General features: G+C 39.3%; 1 protein-coding gene across 5 annotated transcripts in view; it reads left to right on the forward strand.

The window, feature by feature from the left end:
* UTRN (utrophin) overlaps nt 1-20,163 on the forward strand; it is a 1,395,536-nt gene that overhangs the window by 1,127,992 nt on the left and 247,381 nt on the right. For all 5 annotated transcript variants that reach the window (XM_053711837.1, XM_053711835.1, XM_053711836.1 and 2 more), the window contains one exon: nt 12,073-12,274. In XM_053711837.1, coding sequence (XP_053567812.1) covers nt 12,073-12,274 — 202 coding nt within the window. The remainder of the gene's footprint in view (nt 1-12,072; nt 12,275-20,163) is intronic.

Raw genomic sequence — 20,163 nt, forward strand, 5'->3', positions numbered from 1 at the left:
CAGAAACAAAATTGTACACCCATTTTAAAGATATACATGGTGGAAACCTTAAAGATTTTAAATATTGGGGTATTAAACAAATTAGTTTGGGAATTAGAGGAGGTAATATTAATAATATTCTACTTAAGAAAGAGGCAGAATTCATATTTAATTTTAGGACCCTCCATCCCCATGGCCTAAACTCAGAAATGGATTTGAACATATTATTTTAAGATTAAAGTTTGCTACTACATTTTATTAATCTTATTAAACTGCTAAGCAAGTTGAGATTTTTAACCTTAACTCAGATTTTAAATAATTTAAATCTTTATCACATATGATATCAGACAAGCATTTTGGGAGATAATATCAAAGGAAAGTTTTTTGTTTGTTTGTTTGTTTTTTAAATATTTTTAAAATATATTTTTATACAATTTTAATATATTATTGGTTTATATCATGGATGAAAGATTTTTTAATATAAAGAAAAAAATGTTTTATATATAATTTTTTATATATTTTTTGTATATCTTGCATATCTTTTATACATATTTTTTATCTCTGTCTTTTTTCCAATCACATATTATGCATATTTGTATAGAGTTCCCTCTAAGTTAATATTCTTATATATTCTTTGGAGGCGTTGAGGTTTCTTAGATTTTTTAGATTTTTTGATGAGATATCACATTAGCATATTTAATTTGGATTCCCACATATAGGAGAATTATGTAGTTTATAAACAAATTGATTTGCTCTCCACCTCTAGAATTAATTTTTCAAGAAACAATAGGACATAATTATAACAAATCGGAGATTATGCTAAATTCACAGAAATAATTAAATAGCCGAATCAGCTCTGCAAAGAATAAATGCAAAAAATAAAATGAATAAAGCATTCCTTCAAAACATTGTTTAGGAAGAGTAATTTAGAAGGATTTGCATCGTTTATTGATTTATACTTTCGATTAATAAACTCACTATATTATAGAATCAATAAATTTATTGTTGTATATGCTTATTAAGAAATTTGGGTAACCATATAGCAACGAATTGAGTTTAACTTAAGCGTTTTTTTAACGAGATCGAACAAGGATATTGTTATGTATGTTTAACAATAATATACAAATACTGTTTTTAAATTGTACATTAATATACAAACACAGACTTTGAAAAGTTAAAATTAAGAAATTACACCCATTGTAGCTACACATCTGATAGGTCCAGATTTGTCCAATGAGGATACAGCGTGGGATATTTAAAAATGTAATTGTGAGCAAACAGGCATCTTGATAAAGGCCCCTGGCGGCTGAAACGCGTAGAATTTGCCGATTGCTCCTGTGTACAAGACCTATCTAAGTGTCAACTACAGATCGGATACGTAAGTAGGTAGGACAGGTACATTGAGCAGCTATTAAAACCTGGTTTGAGCTGTCTCTATATGTGTAATTCCTGCCCCGGGACCTACTCATACTAATCCATCTGTGTAATCAATATTCTGTTTGGAACTTCGGTTCTTTACCTCACCCTGTGTGAACATTAAAGAGTTACCTGCACCGGAACACCTTTTTCATTACAGCCCGGAACTGTTTGTGTGCACACTTGGATCATAGTATCCCCCACCGCTTGCAGAGAACGCTGCACTAACTTCCAGCACCGAGGAAAGGAGGACATATATAACCCGGCGTTTCTGGTTACAAGTTTGTAAAGAACAGCCATTCTTTGGACATTGTTGCATTTTTAACAGTACGATACAGGTTTAAGAATCTTATGTACCCCTTATTTGTTACTATTTGCTACAGATGAGAACACATATTTGTATACATTTTAACATTGCCATTCCTCACTGTTTACATTGTGTTTGTTTTTAGATGCCGGCATCGTTATTTTTATTGATGTTATATTAACTTAAATAATAAATATTATTATATTCAATTAGTTCGATCTGTTCAAAACTGCTTTCCTATTATATATATCGGACTAGTTTATTGCTATTTACCCATACTGAATATATTTAAGAGCATATAAACACCTTTATTAGACTCCCTAAGTTATCACTAGGATTTACAAATTATACTAGAGTTCTCATATAATTAATCACCTAATTTTTATATTTTAAATTTCCATTCTCTTAGCTCTCCTTTGTTGAGCGCCACCCCAGAATAATAATCTTCTTTGTTCTATTTTGGTTTTTAGAGGTTAAACCATTTGTTTTCTCTGGGATTTGGCTTTAGAGTTGTTGAGTGTTGCATCTTCATAAACATTTTTTCATTTTTTCAAACAATACAATATTCTTAACAGGAAGGAAAAGAAAAAGGTACAAACTCACAGAGTTAAGTCAGATTAATACGCCAATGATGTGGGTAACGATTTTCTTCTAAAGGAGGTTCTGTCAACATTAGAGGTTCCAGAGGCCAAGTTGCCTGATGAACCTTTGATCCCTAAATTAGACAGAGTGTACAAGAACAGGGTAGCCCTGCTAACTTTTCCTGTACCTGTAAAGATGGAGAACATTATTAAAAGCGAATGGGATAGCATTTGATCTTCCTTTTCCCCTTCATCTGCCTTTAAAAAATGATTCCCGGACTCTCAGCTGGAGTTGTGGGGTTCCGTCCCTAAGGTGGATGGTGCTATCTCCACGTTAGCTAAGCGTACTACTATCCCTCTTGAGGATAGCTTGTCTTTCAGAGAGCCGATGGATAAAAAGATGGAAACTTTTCTCAGAAAAATGTTTCAACATACGGGATATTTATTTCAACTGGCATCAGCTGTTGCCTCGGTTGCTGGAGCTGCAGCCTACTGGTGCGACTCCTTAACAGAATTGATCGAGGAGGAGGGTCCTCTCGATGTTATCCAAGACAGAATTAAGTGTTTGAGAATTGCTAATTCTTTTATTTGTGATGCAAACATGCAGATTATTCCCCTAAATGCTAAAATCGCTGGTTTCTCAGTGCAGACGCGTCGGGCGCTCTGACTGAAGTCCTGGTCTGCGGACATGACTTCTAAGTCTAGACTACTCCCTCCCTTTTAAGGGAAACATTTTATTTGGTACAGGCCTGAACTCTATTATCTCCATGGTTACAGGGGGCAAGGGTGCCTTCCTACCGCAGGATAAAAAGAACAACTCTAACGGAACAAGGATCTAATTTTTATTCCTTTCGTTCTAAAAAGTCCCAACGTCAGCGGTCCCCCTCTAAGCCCGAGCAAAACAGAGCACTTGGAAACCGGCTCAATCCTGGAATAAATCCAAGCAGAACAAGAAGCCCGCCTAGAAAAAGTTGGCATGAGGGGGTGGCCCCCGATCCAAAACCGGATTGTGTAGGGGGCAGACTGGAGAACATTATTAAAAGCGAATGGGATAGCATTTGATCTTCCTTTTCCCCTTCATCTGCCTTTAAAAAATGATTCCCGGACTCTCAGCTGGAGTTGTGGGGTTCCGTCCCTAAGGTGGATGGTGCTATCTCCACGTTAGCTAAGCGTACTACTATCCCTCTTGAGGATAGCTTGTCTTTCAGAGAGCCGATGGATAAAAAGATGGAAACTTTTCTCAGAAAAATGTTTCAACATACGGGATATTTATTTCAACTGGCATCAGCTGTTGCCTCGGTTGCTGGAGCTGCAGCCTACTGGTGCGACTCCTTAACAGAATTGATCGAGGAGGAGGGTCCTCTCGATGTTATCCAAGACAGAATTAAGTGTTTGAGAATTGCTAATTCTTTTATCTGTGATGCAAACATGCAGATTATTCCCCTAAATGCTAAAATCGCTGGTTTCTCAGTGCAGACGCGTCGGGCGCTCTGACTGAAGTCCTGGTCTGCGGACATGACTTCTAAGTCTAGACTACTCCCTCCCTTTTAAGGGAAACATTTTATTTGGTACAGGCCTGAACTCTATTATCTCCATGGTTACAGGGGGCAAGGGTGCCTTCCTACCGCAGGATAAAAAGAACAACTCTAACGGAACAAGGATCTAATTTTTATTCCTTTCGTTCTAAAAAGTCGCTGTTTTCATACACTTGATCCAGGGACGTGCAGGATCCATGGGGCCTGGAGGTCATAGCTCAGGGATACAAGATAGGTTTCAAATCTCATCCACCCAAGGGCAGATTTCTCCTCTCAAGCCTGTCTTTAAAACCAGAAAAGAGGGAAACTTTTCTGGGGTGTGTGCAGGATCTGTCCTCCTTGGGGGTCATTGTCCCCGGTTCCTATCACAGAAAGAGGTTTGGGAAACTATTCAAACCTGTTACGGTCCCAAAAAAGGAGGGAACTTTCCGCCCAATTCTGGACCTAAAGTGCTTAAACAAATTTCTAAATGTCCCCTCATTCAATATGGAGACAATAAGGTCCATTCTTCCTCTAGTTCAGGAAGGACAGTTCATGACCACTATAGATCTGAAGAATGCCTACCTTCACGTTCCAATCCACAGGGACCACTTCCAGTTCCTTAGGTTTGCGTTCCTGGATCAGCACTTTGAGTTAATTTATCTTCCATTTGGTCCAGCTACAGCTCCAAGAATCTTTATAAAGGTTCTAGGAGCTCTCCTGGCCATCGCCAGAACCCAAGGTATAGAATTAGCTCCCTACTTGGACGACATTTTGGTTCAAGCACCATCCTTTCAGCAAGCAGACGACCATTCTGTATTTCTTCTCTCTCTTCTTCGACCACATGGATGGAAGATAAACTTAGAGAAGAGTTCTCTCATTCCAAGCAGCAGGGTAGAATTCCGGGGTACTTAAAAAGATTCAATATCCCTGAGGCTATCCCCAGACGACCATTCTGTATCTCTTCTCTCTCTTCTTCGACCATATGGATGGAAGATAAACTTAGAGAAGAGTTCTCTCATTCCAAGCAGCAGGGTAGAATTCCGGGGTACTTAAAAAGATTCAATATCCCTGAGGCTATTTCTAACCGACCAGAGATGGTGCAAACTAGCTTCGGCATGTCTTGCCCTCCGGACCTCCTAAAGGCCATCTGTGGCTCAGTGTATGGAGGTAATTGGTCTCATGGTGTCCAGCATAGACATAATTCCTTTTGCCAGGTTCCGTATCAGGCCGCTACAGTAGTGCATGCTGAGGCAGTCACGGCTATCATTCAAATTGGTTTCAACAGATTTCCCTGGACAACCGGTCAAGAGAATCGCTCTCTTGGTGGCTCTGTCCAGACCTTTTTCAGACCATCCTGGGAGATTGTGACTACGGACGCGAGCCTCTCAGGATGGGGAGCTGTTTGGGGTCCCAAGAAGGCACAGGGCCTGTGGTCTCGGGAGGAATGCCCCCTCCCGATCAACATTTTGGAGCTTCGAGCAATCTACAATGCTCTGAAGGCTTGGCCTCTTCTGGGTTTGTCCCGGTTTATCAGATTCCAATCAGGTGGCTTACATCAACCATCAGGGAGGAACGAGAAGCTCTCTAACAATGGGAAATAACTCAGATTCTGGAGTGGGCGCAGGCCCACAGCTGTTTGATGTCAGCGATCCACATTCCGGGTGTGGACAACTGGGAAGCGGATTTTCTCAACAGACAATCTTTTCATCCGGGGGAATGGTCTCTCCATCCTGAAGTGTTTGCGGAGATATGCTACAGGTCTCAATACCAAACTACCCAGATATGGGTCAAGGTCCAGGGACCCTCAGACGGAGCTAATAGATGCATTAGCGGTGTCTTGGAGGTTCAATCTAATCAACCTTTTTCCGCCATTATTACTCCTTCCTCGGGTAGTGGCCCGCATCAAGCAGGAGCAGGTGTCAGTAATACTGATTGCTCCATCATGGCCACGAAGGATGTGGTTCGGGGACCTAGTGAGGATGTCATCCTCTCCTTCATGGAAGTTTCCTTGTTGCAGGGATCTGCTGGAACAAGGTCCTTTTGTTCATCAAAATCTAGATTCTCTGAGGCTGACTGGGTGGAGATTGAACGCTAAGTCCTAGTCAAGAGAGGTTTTCTGAGAGTGTTATTGATACTCTCATTACGGCTCATTCTACTAGAATTACGGCTCATTGTACTAGAGCAGTAGCTTCCTCTTAGGCCTTTAAGAACGAGGCCTCTATGGATCAGATTTGTAAGGTGGCTACCTGGTCCTCCCTTACACACTTTTTCAAAATTCTACAAGTTTGATATTTTTGCTTCAGGTGAAGCAGCCTTCGGGAGAGAGGTTTTGCCAGCTGTGGTGCCCTCAAATTAGGATCCACATCTTTTTTGTCCCTCCTGTTATCATTCAGTGTCCTCTAGAGCTTGGGTATAAGTTTTCCAACAGTAAGGAATGAAGCTGTGGACTTTCCTTCTGTGTTCTCTGATGGGTGGACCCCTAAATTTTATGTTTTCTTCTGGCACCTTTTATACCCTGATATTTCTCTTACTTTTCCTTGTTCCCTCTGAAGAATGACTGCGGGATGGGGGAAGTGGGAGAGGTATTTGGCTGGGGTTTCTTTGCCTCCTCCTGGTGGCCAGGTTCAGTATTTTCCAACAGTAAGGAATGAAGCCGTGGACTCTCCTTATACAGAAGGAAATTAAATTATCTGGTAAGCATAATTTATGTTTTTTAGAAGCAAATTGACTAAAAAGCAGGCAAAAAATAATGAAAGTGCATTACAAAGAGTTTTTACTTAGCATAATGTACAAGGATAGGCACAGACCAAGGCTATGGCCGACATTTTACAAAGTACAGACGTTATTAAAGGACACCAAGGTACATTTCAAGTTAAAAACATGAAAAAACACTTTCCAGAGGGGGTAGTGGATACATGGTGGAATAGCCATCCAGCAGAAGTGGTAGAGATAGTGAAGAAGTTTAAACATGCATGGGATTGGTCTAAGGTTATGCTAGATATAAGATAAGGTGAGGAACTAATACAATTATTCAGAAAATTGGGCAGACTAGAGAGACCGAATGGTTCCTATCTGCCGACATATTCTATGTTTCTATAAGTCAGGAAAGCGACACTTTGCTGTCAAATGGGCTGCATGTTGGACACCCCTGGTCTAGTTCCACAAGTACAAATTAGTTATCTAATCAAACAAGTTTAAAATAACATTTATATAAAGACTGCTGGTGGTATTACCTTTTATTTTTGGGGGGTTATATTGAGAGTCTGCAACTCCTGACCAAACCCACCCACCTTGATGTTAATTGCATGATCATCATGGTTGGTTATGTAAGGTTTGTCAGAGTAGGCAGTGGTCTTCTACACACAGACACCAGTATCACGCTGCCGCACAGATCAAGGAATTGGGATAAGTCACGACTCACGGTTAGTTGACTGCAGGCAGCTTCCTCCTTCCCTCACTTTCCCGCTACTAAGTGGGGCGCCGCTTGGATCAAGGAGGAGTGAGGACCAGCATTCATCGGTCCTACTCCTACCTCCCCTCCGTAAAACGAGTGGCGGACACTGCAGGGACCAGTCACGGACACCAGTGTCCGTATACGGACACCTTGCCTATCCCTGATAATGTAACCATTTATGGGAATTAAATTGAGTTTAACAGTAAAACAGTAAACACTTTGGAGATTTTAATATAAAATGCTTAAAGGGACAGTCTAGTTAAAATTACAATTTCATGATTCCAATAGGTCATGCAATTTTAAACAAATTTCCATTGTACTTTTATCATCAAATTTGCTTTGCTCTCTTGTGGAAAGCTAAACCGAGGTAGGCTCATAGTAAACCGTTGAAATGCCTCAGTACATTTTTGCAGGTTTTGACAGTTAGATACTGCTAGTTCATGTGGCTAAACTGCATGTCTGTCAAAAGAAGTGAGATAAGGGGGCAGTCCGCAGAGACTTAGATACAATGTAATCACATAGGTAAAAAGTATATTAAAGAGACAGTAAAGTAAAAAAAAATCTTTCATGATTTAAATAGGGCATATAATTTTAAACAACTTTCCAATTTACTTTTATTACCAATTTTGCTTTGTTCTCTTGGTATTCTTAGTTGAAAGCTACATCTAGGAGGTTCATGTGCTAATTTCTTAGACCTTGAAGACTGCCTCTAATTTAATCTAAAGTTTTTCACCACTAGAGGGCGTTAGTTCATGTGTTTCATATAGATAACATTGAGCTCAGGCACGTAAAGCTCCTAGGAGCCAGCACTGATTGGCTAAAAATGCAAGTCTGTCAAAAGAACTGAAATAAGGGGGCAGTTTGCAGAGTCATAGATACAAGGTAATCACATAGGTAAAAAGTGTATAATTATAACTGTGTTGGTTATGCAAAATTGGGGATTGGGTAATAAAGGGATTATCTATCTTTTTAAACAACAAAAATTCTGGTGTTTACTGTCCCTTTAATATAACAGTGTTGGTTACGCAAAACTGGGGAATTCTGCTTTTTATCTAAGTTGAGAGCTTGTGAGCGAGTGCTGGACTTTCTCTGTGTGCTATATTAATGTATTATTTTTTTGTAATTTTCCCTGTTTGGGCCTTGCCCCCAGACCTGTCTGGGGTTAACTGCCTGTGACTCTGGTGACAGTGCAGCTTCCTGAGAGTGCTGTTTTGCACCCAGGGCTGTGCATGTTACAGGGTCACCGGATGTGTACCCGGTCCAGCCTGAGAGTGCTAACCCCACCCGTGTTTTGTGTGTATATGTGTGTGTATATATATATATGTATATGTATATGTGTGTGTGTGTGTATATATATATATATATATAAGTAAACAAATAACATTGGATACTGCCAAACCCTTTCCCAAAGATTTTGCCCTACTCGGTTACTTGCATTTTATTGCGGCAATTCAGTGATTTATGGCTTTCCCTAGACCTGTCCAATTCCATTACCATAACATAGTGAAATTTGTAATTTTAATTCAGTGCTGAAGCTGAGCCAGACCAACCTGTCTGGTTGATATAGAGTTCCAGGCTCACATAAAGCGAGGGGAGAAAATGGCAAAAAGTGCAGTTATTCCCTGCTGAAATGCCAATACATGGTAGTGAAACTTCACATAAAAAGTGGCATTACCTTCACATTTTCTTCTCCTCTGTCATTAGCAAAGCATCCTGTGGTACTCATTTGCATTTAGGAATTGAAATCAGTCTCCAACTGACTGTGCTATAAAAACCAATAGGAACAATGTTTTGTGTCACAACCAGCAAATTCTATAGAACTGGAAATGTATTTATTTTTCCAATCTCCAGATCTGTCCTCATTTATAATATTCTAATAACCAATAGATTGCTGTGACTGTAAAAGCTGCATCTTCCTATTAACAGAATGACTCTGATTTCTCTTGAGAACACTTGAGGAAGAAACCTTGTGAGAATTCTGTTATGAATTATTATGTTGTCCCATTAAAAAAAATGTATCTGCTACCACAATCAATCTGTTAATGTGGCAAATTATATTTTTAGTCAGCATTTCTCTGGAGGGTGATAAATCCTATAATTGTATAAAGGAATTTATTAGTTATCATTTTTCATAAAGAGGAATGTAAGATCAATTGGCCATGTTTTGTTTTGTATTTTGCCGTAGACCTTGTTTAGCCAGTAAGGCTCAGTAGTGCAAAAACATACATTTCTTATTAATTTCAGTATCCGATTTAACAAATTTATAAAGGTAAATTCAAAATTAAACTTTCATAATTCAAATAGAACATGACATTATAAAGAACTTTACTATTTACTTTTATGATCAAATTTGCTTCATTCTTTTGTTATCCTGTGTTGAAAAACATACGTTGGTAGGCACAAGAGCAGGAATGTGCTATTGGGAGTTAGCTAGTGATTGGTGGTTGCACATATATGTCTCTTGTCATTCTGTTTATCAGGTAGTGGGCAGTCTTTTTTTTTTTTTTTTTTGCTGCTTATAAAAAGGACATTTTTAACAGTTTCTTTTTAACATGCACGGAGACATGCACTTCCTGTTAGCTTCAATATTAAAAAGACCAGCATTGAAAAATATTTTTAATATGTTACTGCTCTTTTCATGCATGATAGAATTTTTTTTTATTTTTTTTTATAGTTTGCAAATCTTTTGCTTTCAGCTAAGAAGCCTGTGGAATAGCTTCCTCAATAGTGGTCACGTGGTCAAATAGAACAGGCATTATTGTGAAACGATACAAATTGAACCGGTGCAAAATGAGGGATATATGTTCCCCGAAACGTCACATTAAAAGGCACCTGTTGTTAAAGGGACACTGAACCCAATTTTTTTCTTTTGTGATTCAGATAGAGCATGCAATTTTAAGCAACTTTCTAATTTACTCCTATTATCAAATTTTCTTCATTCTCTTGGTATCTTTATTTAAAATGCAAGAATGTAAGTTTAGATGCCGGACCATTTTTGGTGAATAACCTGGGTTATTCTTGCTGATTGGTGGATAAATCCACCAATAAAAAAAGTGCTGTCCAGAGGCCTGAACCAAAAAAGAAGCTTAGTTGCCTTCTTTTTCAAATAAAGATAGCAAGTGAACGAAGAAAAATTGATAATAGGAGTAAATTAGAAAGTTGCTTAAAATTGCATGCTCGATCTGAATCACGAAGGAAAAAAATTGGGTTCAGTGTCCAGTGAGTGCAAGCCTGCTTTGTTTACCTTCTATGGGATTTTGCATGCACCCTGGCAGTTGAGCCTTAAAGTGAGAGTGCTCTCCTGCTGCATAATCTATATACATATATATATATATATATATATATATATATATACATACAGTATATACATACATACGTGTGTGTGTATCAGGGGCGTATTTTGGCCTAGGCAAACAAGGCACTTGTCTAGGGCAGCAGATTGGAGGGGGCAGCACATTTTTTTGTGACTATATATATATATATATATATATATATATATATATATATATATAAGAAGCTTAACATTATTTTAAAAATATTTTAAAGGTATATAATGGGAGATTTTTCACAAGGAACTTACATTCTAGGGGGTATATATAGAGTGCCCATGGAGCTTACAGTTTAGAGGTAACTCTGAACTTTTAATTTATTTAGTTATCTATTGCCTTTAGTTCTGTTGGTTGAAAGCACTTAGCATTGTGTTTAGAGCAATATTGTTTAACGAAATCTGTTTTATATATACATACAGTATATATATATATATATATATATATATATATGAATAAATATTGCAACAATACATAGATATATGTGTGTGTGTGTGTGTATGTATGTGTGTAACTCTATGTGTATGTATCTGTGACTATGTGTGGGTTTGTTTATGTATGCAAGTGTTTTTCAAGCCCTGGTTAACACTTACTTTGGAAATGCCATGAAAAAAAATATATATCACATTACTCTGTGAGAAAAATTATTACGGGCAAAAAGGGCATAAACCTTTTGGGTGTGGGGGTCAGCAGACTTGAGTGCCTAGGGCAGCACAAAACCTAAATATGCCATTGGTGTGTATGTATGTGTGTGTGTATATATATATATATATATATATAAAATACATAAATACATATATACAATGAACCCCAGTTGTCTATTGGTTGTCATTTTCTTTAATAAAGGGTTACTATCTCTTTAAACACTTCCTGGAGCACTACTATAATTGATAGTAGAACTCTGAATCCTAGATGGTATGTTTGAAAATTTTGATTTTTCTTTTCTGTAGTTGTAAAAAATATTTCCTTATGTTCTGGCAAATTAGGTGTTGATATAACCATTTTAACAATAGTTAGGTCGAGGAGGAAAGATTTGAGTTTCTTTTAAGTAATAAAGATTCTAACGCTTTAGCAAAATAATAATAATTATAAAGAAAGCAATTTAAACATGAATCTATAATAATATATTAATTTTCTAGGTATCTTATGTAGTAACTTAAGCTATATCAGTATTCAAGAAAAAGAATGTTTGTTTTATGGGGATATCAACATTGTAAATCCATAGTGCACAGAAATGTCACTTTTATGGCTAACTATGGAATTGATTGTATATTTTTATTGCTTTGACATTCACTGGATTAAGTGTCATCCGCTTTATGTGTATTGATGCGCTTCTTGCATAAATGTGAGGTTGTTGGCTTCATTATTCTGTTTGAATATAGAACATGTTTTCTTCATGAATAATCATTTGCAAGTAAACTGTTTTCTAATCTCTTAAACACATTATTAACTCGGCCCTATATCTCTGTTTATTTTCTCTTTGTGACATTAGTGGATCTGCTGGAGTTGAGCGCCACACATAGTGTATTCAAACAACATGAACTCAATCAAAACAATCAACTTTTGTCTGTCCCAGAAGTCATCAGCGTCCTCACCACCGTCTATGATGGCTTAGAAGAAAAACACAAGGAATTGGTGAACGTCCCTCTCTGCGTAGATATGTGCCTAAACTGGCTGCTTAATGTATATGACTCGTAAGTGTTAAAGTGTTCAGATTTGTTCTATTATACATAAAAAAGGAAAACATTATTGTAATAACACACTAAACACTTCATGAACCTCACTCTAAATAAGGGTGCTACCATATTGGAACTTAAAGGGATATGAAACCCAATTGTTTTCTTTCACGATTCAGATAGAGCATGCAATTTTAAAGGGACACTGTACCCAAAAATTTTCTTTTGTGATTCAGATTGAGCATGAAATTTTAAGCAACTTTCTAATTTACTCCTATTATCAAATTTTCTTCATTCTCTTGGTATCTTTATTTGAAATGCAAGAATGTAAGTTTAGATGCCAGCCCATTTTTGGTGAACAACCTGGGTTGTCCTTGCTGATTGGTGGATAAATTCATCCACCAATAAAAAAGTGCTGTCCAGAGTACTGAAACCAAATAAAAGCTTAGATGCCTTCTTTTTCAAATAATGATAGCAAGAGAACGAAGAAAAATTGATAATAGGAGTAAATTAGAAAGTTGCTTAAAATTGCATGCTCTTTTTGCATTACGAAAGAAAAAATTTGGGTTCAGTGTCCCTTTAAGTAACTTTCGAATGCCTATTATAATTTTTTTCCGTTCTCTTGGTAAATATATTTGAAAAGCAGGCCCATTTTCTTCTGTTATGTGTGATCAGTCCACGGGTCATCATTACTTCTGGGATATAACTCCTCCCCAACAGGAAATGCAAGAGGATTCACCCAGCAGAGCTGTATATAGCTCCTCCCCTCTACGTCAGTCCCAGTCATTCTCTTGCACCCAACGACTAGATAGGATGTGTGAGAGGACTATGGTGATTATACTTAGTTTTTATAACTTCAATCAAAAGTTTGTTATTTTACAATAGCACCGGAGCGTGTTATTACCTCTCTGGCAGAGTTTGAAGAAGAATCTACCAGAGTTTTTACTATGATTTTAACCGGAGTAGTTAAGATCATATTGCTGTTTCTCGGCCATCTGAGGGAGGTAAAAGCTTCAGATCAGGGGACAGCGGGCAGATGAATCTGCATTGAGGTATGTAGCAGTTTTTATTTTCTGAATGGAATTGATGAGAAAATCCTGCCATACCGTTATAATGACATGTATGTATACTCTACACTTCAGTATTCTGGGGATGGTATTTCACTGGAATTACTCTGTTAAAAGTACATTAAACCTTTTAATAGGTATTTATTATGTTAAACGTTTTTGCTGGAATGTAGAATCGTTTGCATTTCTGAGGTACTGAGTGAATAAATGTTTGGGCATTATTTTCCACTTGGCAGTTGCTTGTTTTAATTGTGACAGTTTCGTTTCTCTCTCACTGCTGTGTGTGAGGGGGAGGGGCCGTTTTTGGCGCTCTTTGCTACGCATCAAAAATTTCCAGTCAGTTATTCTTGTTTTCCTGCATGTTCCGGTTCATCTCTAACAGAACTCAGGGGTCTCCAAACTTCTTTGGAGGGAGGTAGATTCTCTCAGCAGAGCTGTGAGACTTATATAGTGACTGTGATTAAAAAACGTTGTTCTGTAATTTTTATGTTTCAAATTTAATTATTGTTACTTTACTAATGGGAACAAACCTTTGCTAAAAGTTGTGTTGTTTTTAAGAATTGATGCTATAACTGTTTTCAGTTCATTATTTCAACTGTCATTTAATCGTTTAGTGCTTCTTTGAGGCACAGTACGTTTTTGTTAAATAAGATTGTAACCAAGTTGCAAGTTTATTGCTAGTGTGTTAAACATGTCTGATTCAGAGGAAGATACCTGTGTCATTTGTTCCAATGCCAAGGTGGAGCCCAATAGAAATTTATGTACTAACTGTATTGATGCTACTTTAAATAAAAGCCAATCTGTACAAATTGAACAAATTTCACCAAACAGCGAGGGGAGAGTTATGCCGTCTAACTCGCCTCACGTGTCAGTACCTGCATCTCCCGCCCGGGAGGTGCGTGATATTGTGGCGCCTAGTACATCTGGGCGGCCATTACAGATAACATTACAAGATATGGCTACTGTTATGACTGAAGTTTTGGCTAAATTACCAGAACTAAGAGGCAAGCGTGATCACTCTGGGGTGAGAACAGAGTGCGCTGATAATACTAGGGCCATGTCTGATACTGCGTCACAGCTTGCAGAGCATGAGGACGGAGAGCTTCATTCTGTGGGTGACGGTTCTGATCCAAACAGATTGGATTCAGATATTTCAAATTTTAAATTTAAAATGGAGAACCTCCGTGTATTACTAGGGGAGGTTTTAGCGGCTCTTAATGATTGTAACACCGTTGCAATACCAGAGAAATTGTGTAGGTTGGATAAATACTTTGCGGTACCGGCGAGTACTGACGTTTTTCCTATACCTAAGAGACTAACTGAAATTGTTACTAAGGAGTGGGATAGACCCGGTGTGCCGTTCTCACCCCCTCCAATATTTAGAAAGATGTTTCCAATAGACGCCACCACACGGGACTTATGGCAAACGGTCCCTAAGGTGGAGGGAGCAGTTTCTACTTTAGCTAAGCGTACCACTATCCCGGTGGAGGATAGCTGTGCTTTTTCAGATCCAATGGATAAAAAATTAGAGGGTTACCTTAAGAAAATGTTTGTTCAACAAGGTTTTATATTGCAACCCCTTGCATGCATCGCGCCGATTACGGCTGCGGCAGCATTTTGGATTGAGTCTCTGGAAGAGAACCTTAGTTCAGCTACGCTGGACGACATTACGGACAGGCTTAGAGTCCTTAAACTAGCTAATTCATTCATTTCGGAGGCCGTAGTACATTTAACCAAACTTACGGCTAAGAACTCAGGATTCGCCATTCAGGCACGTAGGGCGCTGTGGCTAAAATCCTGGTCAGCTGATGTAACTTCTAAGTCCAAATTACTTAATATACCTTTCAAGGGGCAAACTTTATTTGGGCCCGGTTTGAAAGAAATTATCGCTGACATTACAGGAGGTAAGGGCCACGCCCTGCCTCAAGACAAAGCCAAAGCTAAGGCTAGACAGTCTAATTTTCGTCCCTTTCGGAATTTCAAAGCAGGAGCAGCACCAACTTCCACTGCACCAAAACAGGAAGGAGCTGTTGCTCGTTACAGACAAGGCTGGAAACCTAACCAGTCCTGGAACAAGGGAAAGCAGGCCAGGAAACCTGCTGCTGCCCCAAAGACAGCATGAACCGAGGGCCCCCGATCCGGGACCGGATCTAGTGGGGGGCAGACTCTCTCTCTTCGCCCAGGCTTGGGCAAGAGATGTTCAGGATCCCTGGGCGCTAGAGATCATATCTCAGGGATACCTTCTAGACTTCAAATTCTCTCCCCCAAGAGGGAGATTTCATCTGTCAAGGTTGTCAACAAACCAGATAAAGAAAGAAGCGTTTCTACGCTGTGTACAAGATCTGTTATTAATGGGAGTGATCCATCCGGTTCCGCGGTCGGAACAAGGACAAGGGTTTTACTCAAACCTGTTTGTGGTTCCCAAAAAAGAGGGAATTTTCAGGCCAATCTTGGATTTAAAGATCCTAAACAAATTCCTAAGAGTTCCATCGTTCAAAATGGAAACTATTCGGACAATCTTACCCATGATCCAAAAGGGTCAGTACATGACCACAGTGGATTTAAAGGATGCTTACCTTCACATACCGATTCACAAGGATCATTACCGGTATCTAAGGTTTGCCTTCTTAGACAGGCATTACCAGTTTGTAGCTCTTCCATTCAGATTGGCTACGGCTCCAAGAATCTTCACAAAGGTTCTGGGTGCCCTTCTGGCGGTACTAAGACCGCGAGGAATTTCGGTAGCTCCGTACCTAGACGACATTCTGATACAAGCTTCAAGCTTTCAAACTGCCAAGTCTCATACAGAGTTAGTTCTGGCATTTCTAAGGTCGCATGGATGGAAAGTGAACGAAAAGAAGAGTTCTCTCTTTCCTCTCACAAGAGTTCCATTCTTGGGGACTCTTATAGATTCTGTAGAAATGAAGATTTATCTGACAGAAGACAGATTAACAAAGCTTCTAAATGCATGCCGTGTCCTTCATTCCATTCAACTCCCGTCAGTAGCTCAATGCATGGAGGTGATCGGCTTAATGGTAGCAGCAATGGACATAGTACCCTTTGCTCGTCTACATCTCAGACCGCTGCAATTGTGCATGCTGAGTCAGTGGAACGGGGATTACTCAGACTTGTCCCCTACTCTGAATCTGGATCAAGAGACCAGAAACTCTCTTCTATGGTGGCTTTCTCGGCCACATCTGTCCAGGGGGATGCCATTCAGCAGGCCGGACTGGACAATTGTAACAACAGACGCCAGCCTACTAGGTTGGGGCGCTGTCTGGAATTCTCTGAAGGCTCAGGGACAATGGAATCAGGAGGAAAGTCTCCTACCAATAAACATTCTGGAATTGAGAGCAGTTCTCAATGCCCTTCTGGCTTGGCCCCAGTTAAAGACTCGGGGGTTCATCAGGTTTCAGTCGGACAACATCACGACTGTAGCTTACATCAACCATCAAGGAGGGACAAGAAGCTCCCTAGCAATGATGGAAGTATCAAAGATAATTCGCTGGGCAGAGTCTCACTCTTGCCACCTGTCAGCAATCCACATCCCGGGAGTGGAGAACTGGGAGGCGGATTTCTTGAGTCGCCAGACTTTTCATCCGGGGGAGTGGGAGCTTCATCCGGAGGTCTTTGCCCAAATACTTCAACGTTGGGGCAAACCAGAGATAGATCTCATGGCGTCTCGCCAGAACGCCAAACTTCCGCGCTACGGGTCCAGATCCAGGGACCCGGGAGCGGTTCTGATAGATGCTTTGACAGCACCTTGGAACTTCGGGATGGCTTATGTGTTTCCACCCTCCCCGCTGCTTCCTCGATTGATTGCCAAAATCAAACAGGAGAGAGCATCAGTGATTCTAATAGCGCCTGCATGGCCACGCAGGACTTGGTATGCAGATCTAGTGGACATGTCATCCTGTCCGCCTTGGTCTCTACCTCTGAGACAGGACCTTCTGATACAGGGTCCATTCAAACATCAAAATCTAACTTCTCTGAAGCTGACTGCTTGGAAATTGAACGCTTGATTTTATCAAAACGTGGTTTTTCTGAGTCGGTTATTGATACCCTGATACAGGCTAGGAAGCCTGTTACCAGAAGGATTTACCATAAGATATGGCGTAAATACCTATTCTGGTGCGAATCCAAAGGTTACTCCTGGAGTAAGGTTAGGATTCCTAGAATATTGTCCTTTCTACAAGAAGGTTTAGAAAAGGGTTTATCGGCTAGTTCATTAAAGGGACAGATCTCAGCTCTGTCCATCTTGTTGCACAGGCGTCTGTCAGAAAATCCAGACGTCCAGGTCTTTTGTCAGGCTTTAGCTAGAATCAAGCCTGTGTTTAAAACTGTTGCTCCGCCATGGAGTTTAAACCTTGTTCTTAACGTTCTACAAGGAGTTCCGTTTGAACCCCTTCATTCCATTGATATAAAGTTGTTATCTTGGAAAGTGTTATTTTTAATGGCTATTTCTTCGGCTCGGAGAGTCTCTGAGTTATCAGCTTTACACTGTGATTCTCCTTATTTGATTTTTCATTCAGATAAGGTAGTTCTGCGTACTAAACCTGGGTTCTTACCTAAGGTAGTCACTAACAGGAACATCAATCAAGAGATCGTGGTTCCTTCCCTGTGCCCGAATCCTTCTTCAAAGAAGGAACGTCTTCTACACAATCTGGATGTAGTTCGTGCCCTCAAGTTCTACTTGCAGGCAACTAAGGATTTTCGACAAACGTCTTCCCTGTTTGTCGTGTACTCTGGTCAGAGGAGAGGTCATAAGGCTTCGGCTACCTCTCTCTCCTTCTGGCTTCGTAGCATAATTCGTTTAGCCTATGAGACTGCTGGACAGCAGCCTCCTGAAAGAATCACAGCTCATTCTACTAGAGCTGTGGCTTCCACTTGGGCCTTTAAGAATGAGGCCTCTGTTGAACAGATTTGCAAGGCTGCAACTTGGTCTTCGCTTCATACTTTTTCCAAATTTTACAAATTTGACACTTTTGCTTCTTCGGAGGCTATTTTTGGGAGAAAGGTTCTTCAGGCAGTGGTTCCTTCTGTATAATGAGCCTGCCTATCCCTCCCGTCATCCGTGTACTTTTGCTTTGGTATTGGTATCCCAGAAGTAATGATGACCCGTGGACTGATCACACATAACAGAAGAAAACATAATTTATGCTTACCTGATAAATTCCTTTCTTCTGTTGTGTGATCAGTCCACGGCCCGCCCTGTTTTTTAAGGCAGGTAAATATCTTTTAAATTATACTCCAGTCACCACTTCACCCTTGGTTTTCTCCTTTCTCGTTGATTCTTGGTCGAATGACTGGGACTGACGTAGAGGGGAGGAGCTATATACAGCTCTGCTGGGTGAATCCTCTTGCATTTCCTGTTGGGGAGGAGTTATATCCCAGAAGTAATGATGACCCGTGGACTGATCACACAACAGAAGAAAGGAATTTATCAGGTAAGCATAAATTATGTTTTTGGTTCAGAACCTGGGTAGCACTTGCTGATTGGTGGCTACCCAGAGTGCTGAACCAAACTTACATTCCTGCTTTATCTGAATCAAAAACATGTGGGTTTCATATCTCTTTAAGCTTTACTGCAGGTATTTGAAGGAGAGTTGCTTCACATGTGCCAACATATCAGCTCTGAAATGCACTGGAAGCCATATTTCAACATGTTGGCACTCATGACTAGAGGAATGGGGTAATAGCTTAAGGGGACATTCCAGTCAATATTTAAATGTACATAGATGAATTACATATTTAAATAGAAACATATTTGCATTATACATGTATTGGCAAAAATGCTTCTAGTAAAAGTTATTAATGTTTTAGTGTTAACATTTTTCTCTGCACGTGCATGTGTAGCATAATTAAATATTCTCAGTGCACTAGCATTTTAAATCCTGTAGCTGCTGAGAGAGCCAGTGGGGCTTGTATCATGTCAGCAATTAACAAATTGAGTCATTACCAGATGGTACAAGCACCTCTCTGAGCAAATGCTGCATTTAAAATGCTGGTGCACGGTGCATACTTAAATACACTAATGAAACTGCTATAGATTTTTATTAGAAGCATTTTTGCTAAAAGATGTATATTACAGAAATGCTTCTATTAAAAACTAAAATGCATCGATGAGGATTCCAATTTTGTCTGGAATGTCCCTTTAAATACTAAGCTAATGAAATATATTTAGTGTTTAATGTCTCTTTTAAACCTATCACTTTATTTCCAAACTCTCTTTACTAATTCTTTAGAGACGTTTCAGAAAGTTATTTTATAGTGGAAGCTAGTGAAGCCAATTTAATTACAGCCTGAGTTCTAAAAAAAAAATCAATTTGGAATTGAGTTTCTCGATATGCTGCAATATAGTACTTTTTATACTTTAACACAATCAGAACTGGGGTCTACATCTCATCTATGCTCAAAATAAGTGATTATTTCTTCAGGATATAGTGACATCCTTAACACAGCTGAGATTATAAAACCTGGCACCAATATGATCTTTGATTAGGAAATATATTACAGAAATGATACTTATCCATCTGTCATTCTGAAGTATTTCACAAACACAGCCACATTGCCCTTGGAGTTGTCACAAATGATACACCATTTGTCAATGTCTGCCAATTATATTCAAGGAACTGGTAGGTTCAGATAAAACTCCTGTCAATAAAAATGTATTCTAAAATGATACTAAGACGTATCAGCTTGTATGGTGTTTAAATATAAAGATTCAAATTAATATTACATTGCGCAATAGACCCCTGTTAAGATTGTATGGGGCACAAACTTGGCTGGTGGAATGGAATTGGTTAAAATAAAAAAATATGAGAAACACCTCTTAAAGCA

This window comes from Bombina bombina, chromosome 4, assembly GCF_027579735.1.
Source record: "Bombina bombina isolate aBomBom1 chromosome 4, aBomBom1.pri, whole genome shotgun sequence".
NCBI lineage: Eukaryota > Metazoa > Chordata > Amphibia > Anura > Bombinatoridae > Bombina > Bombina bombina.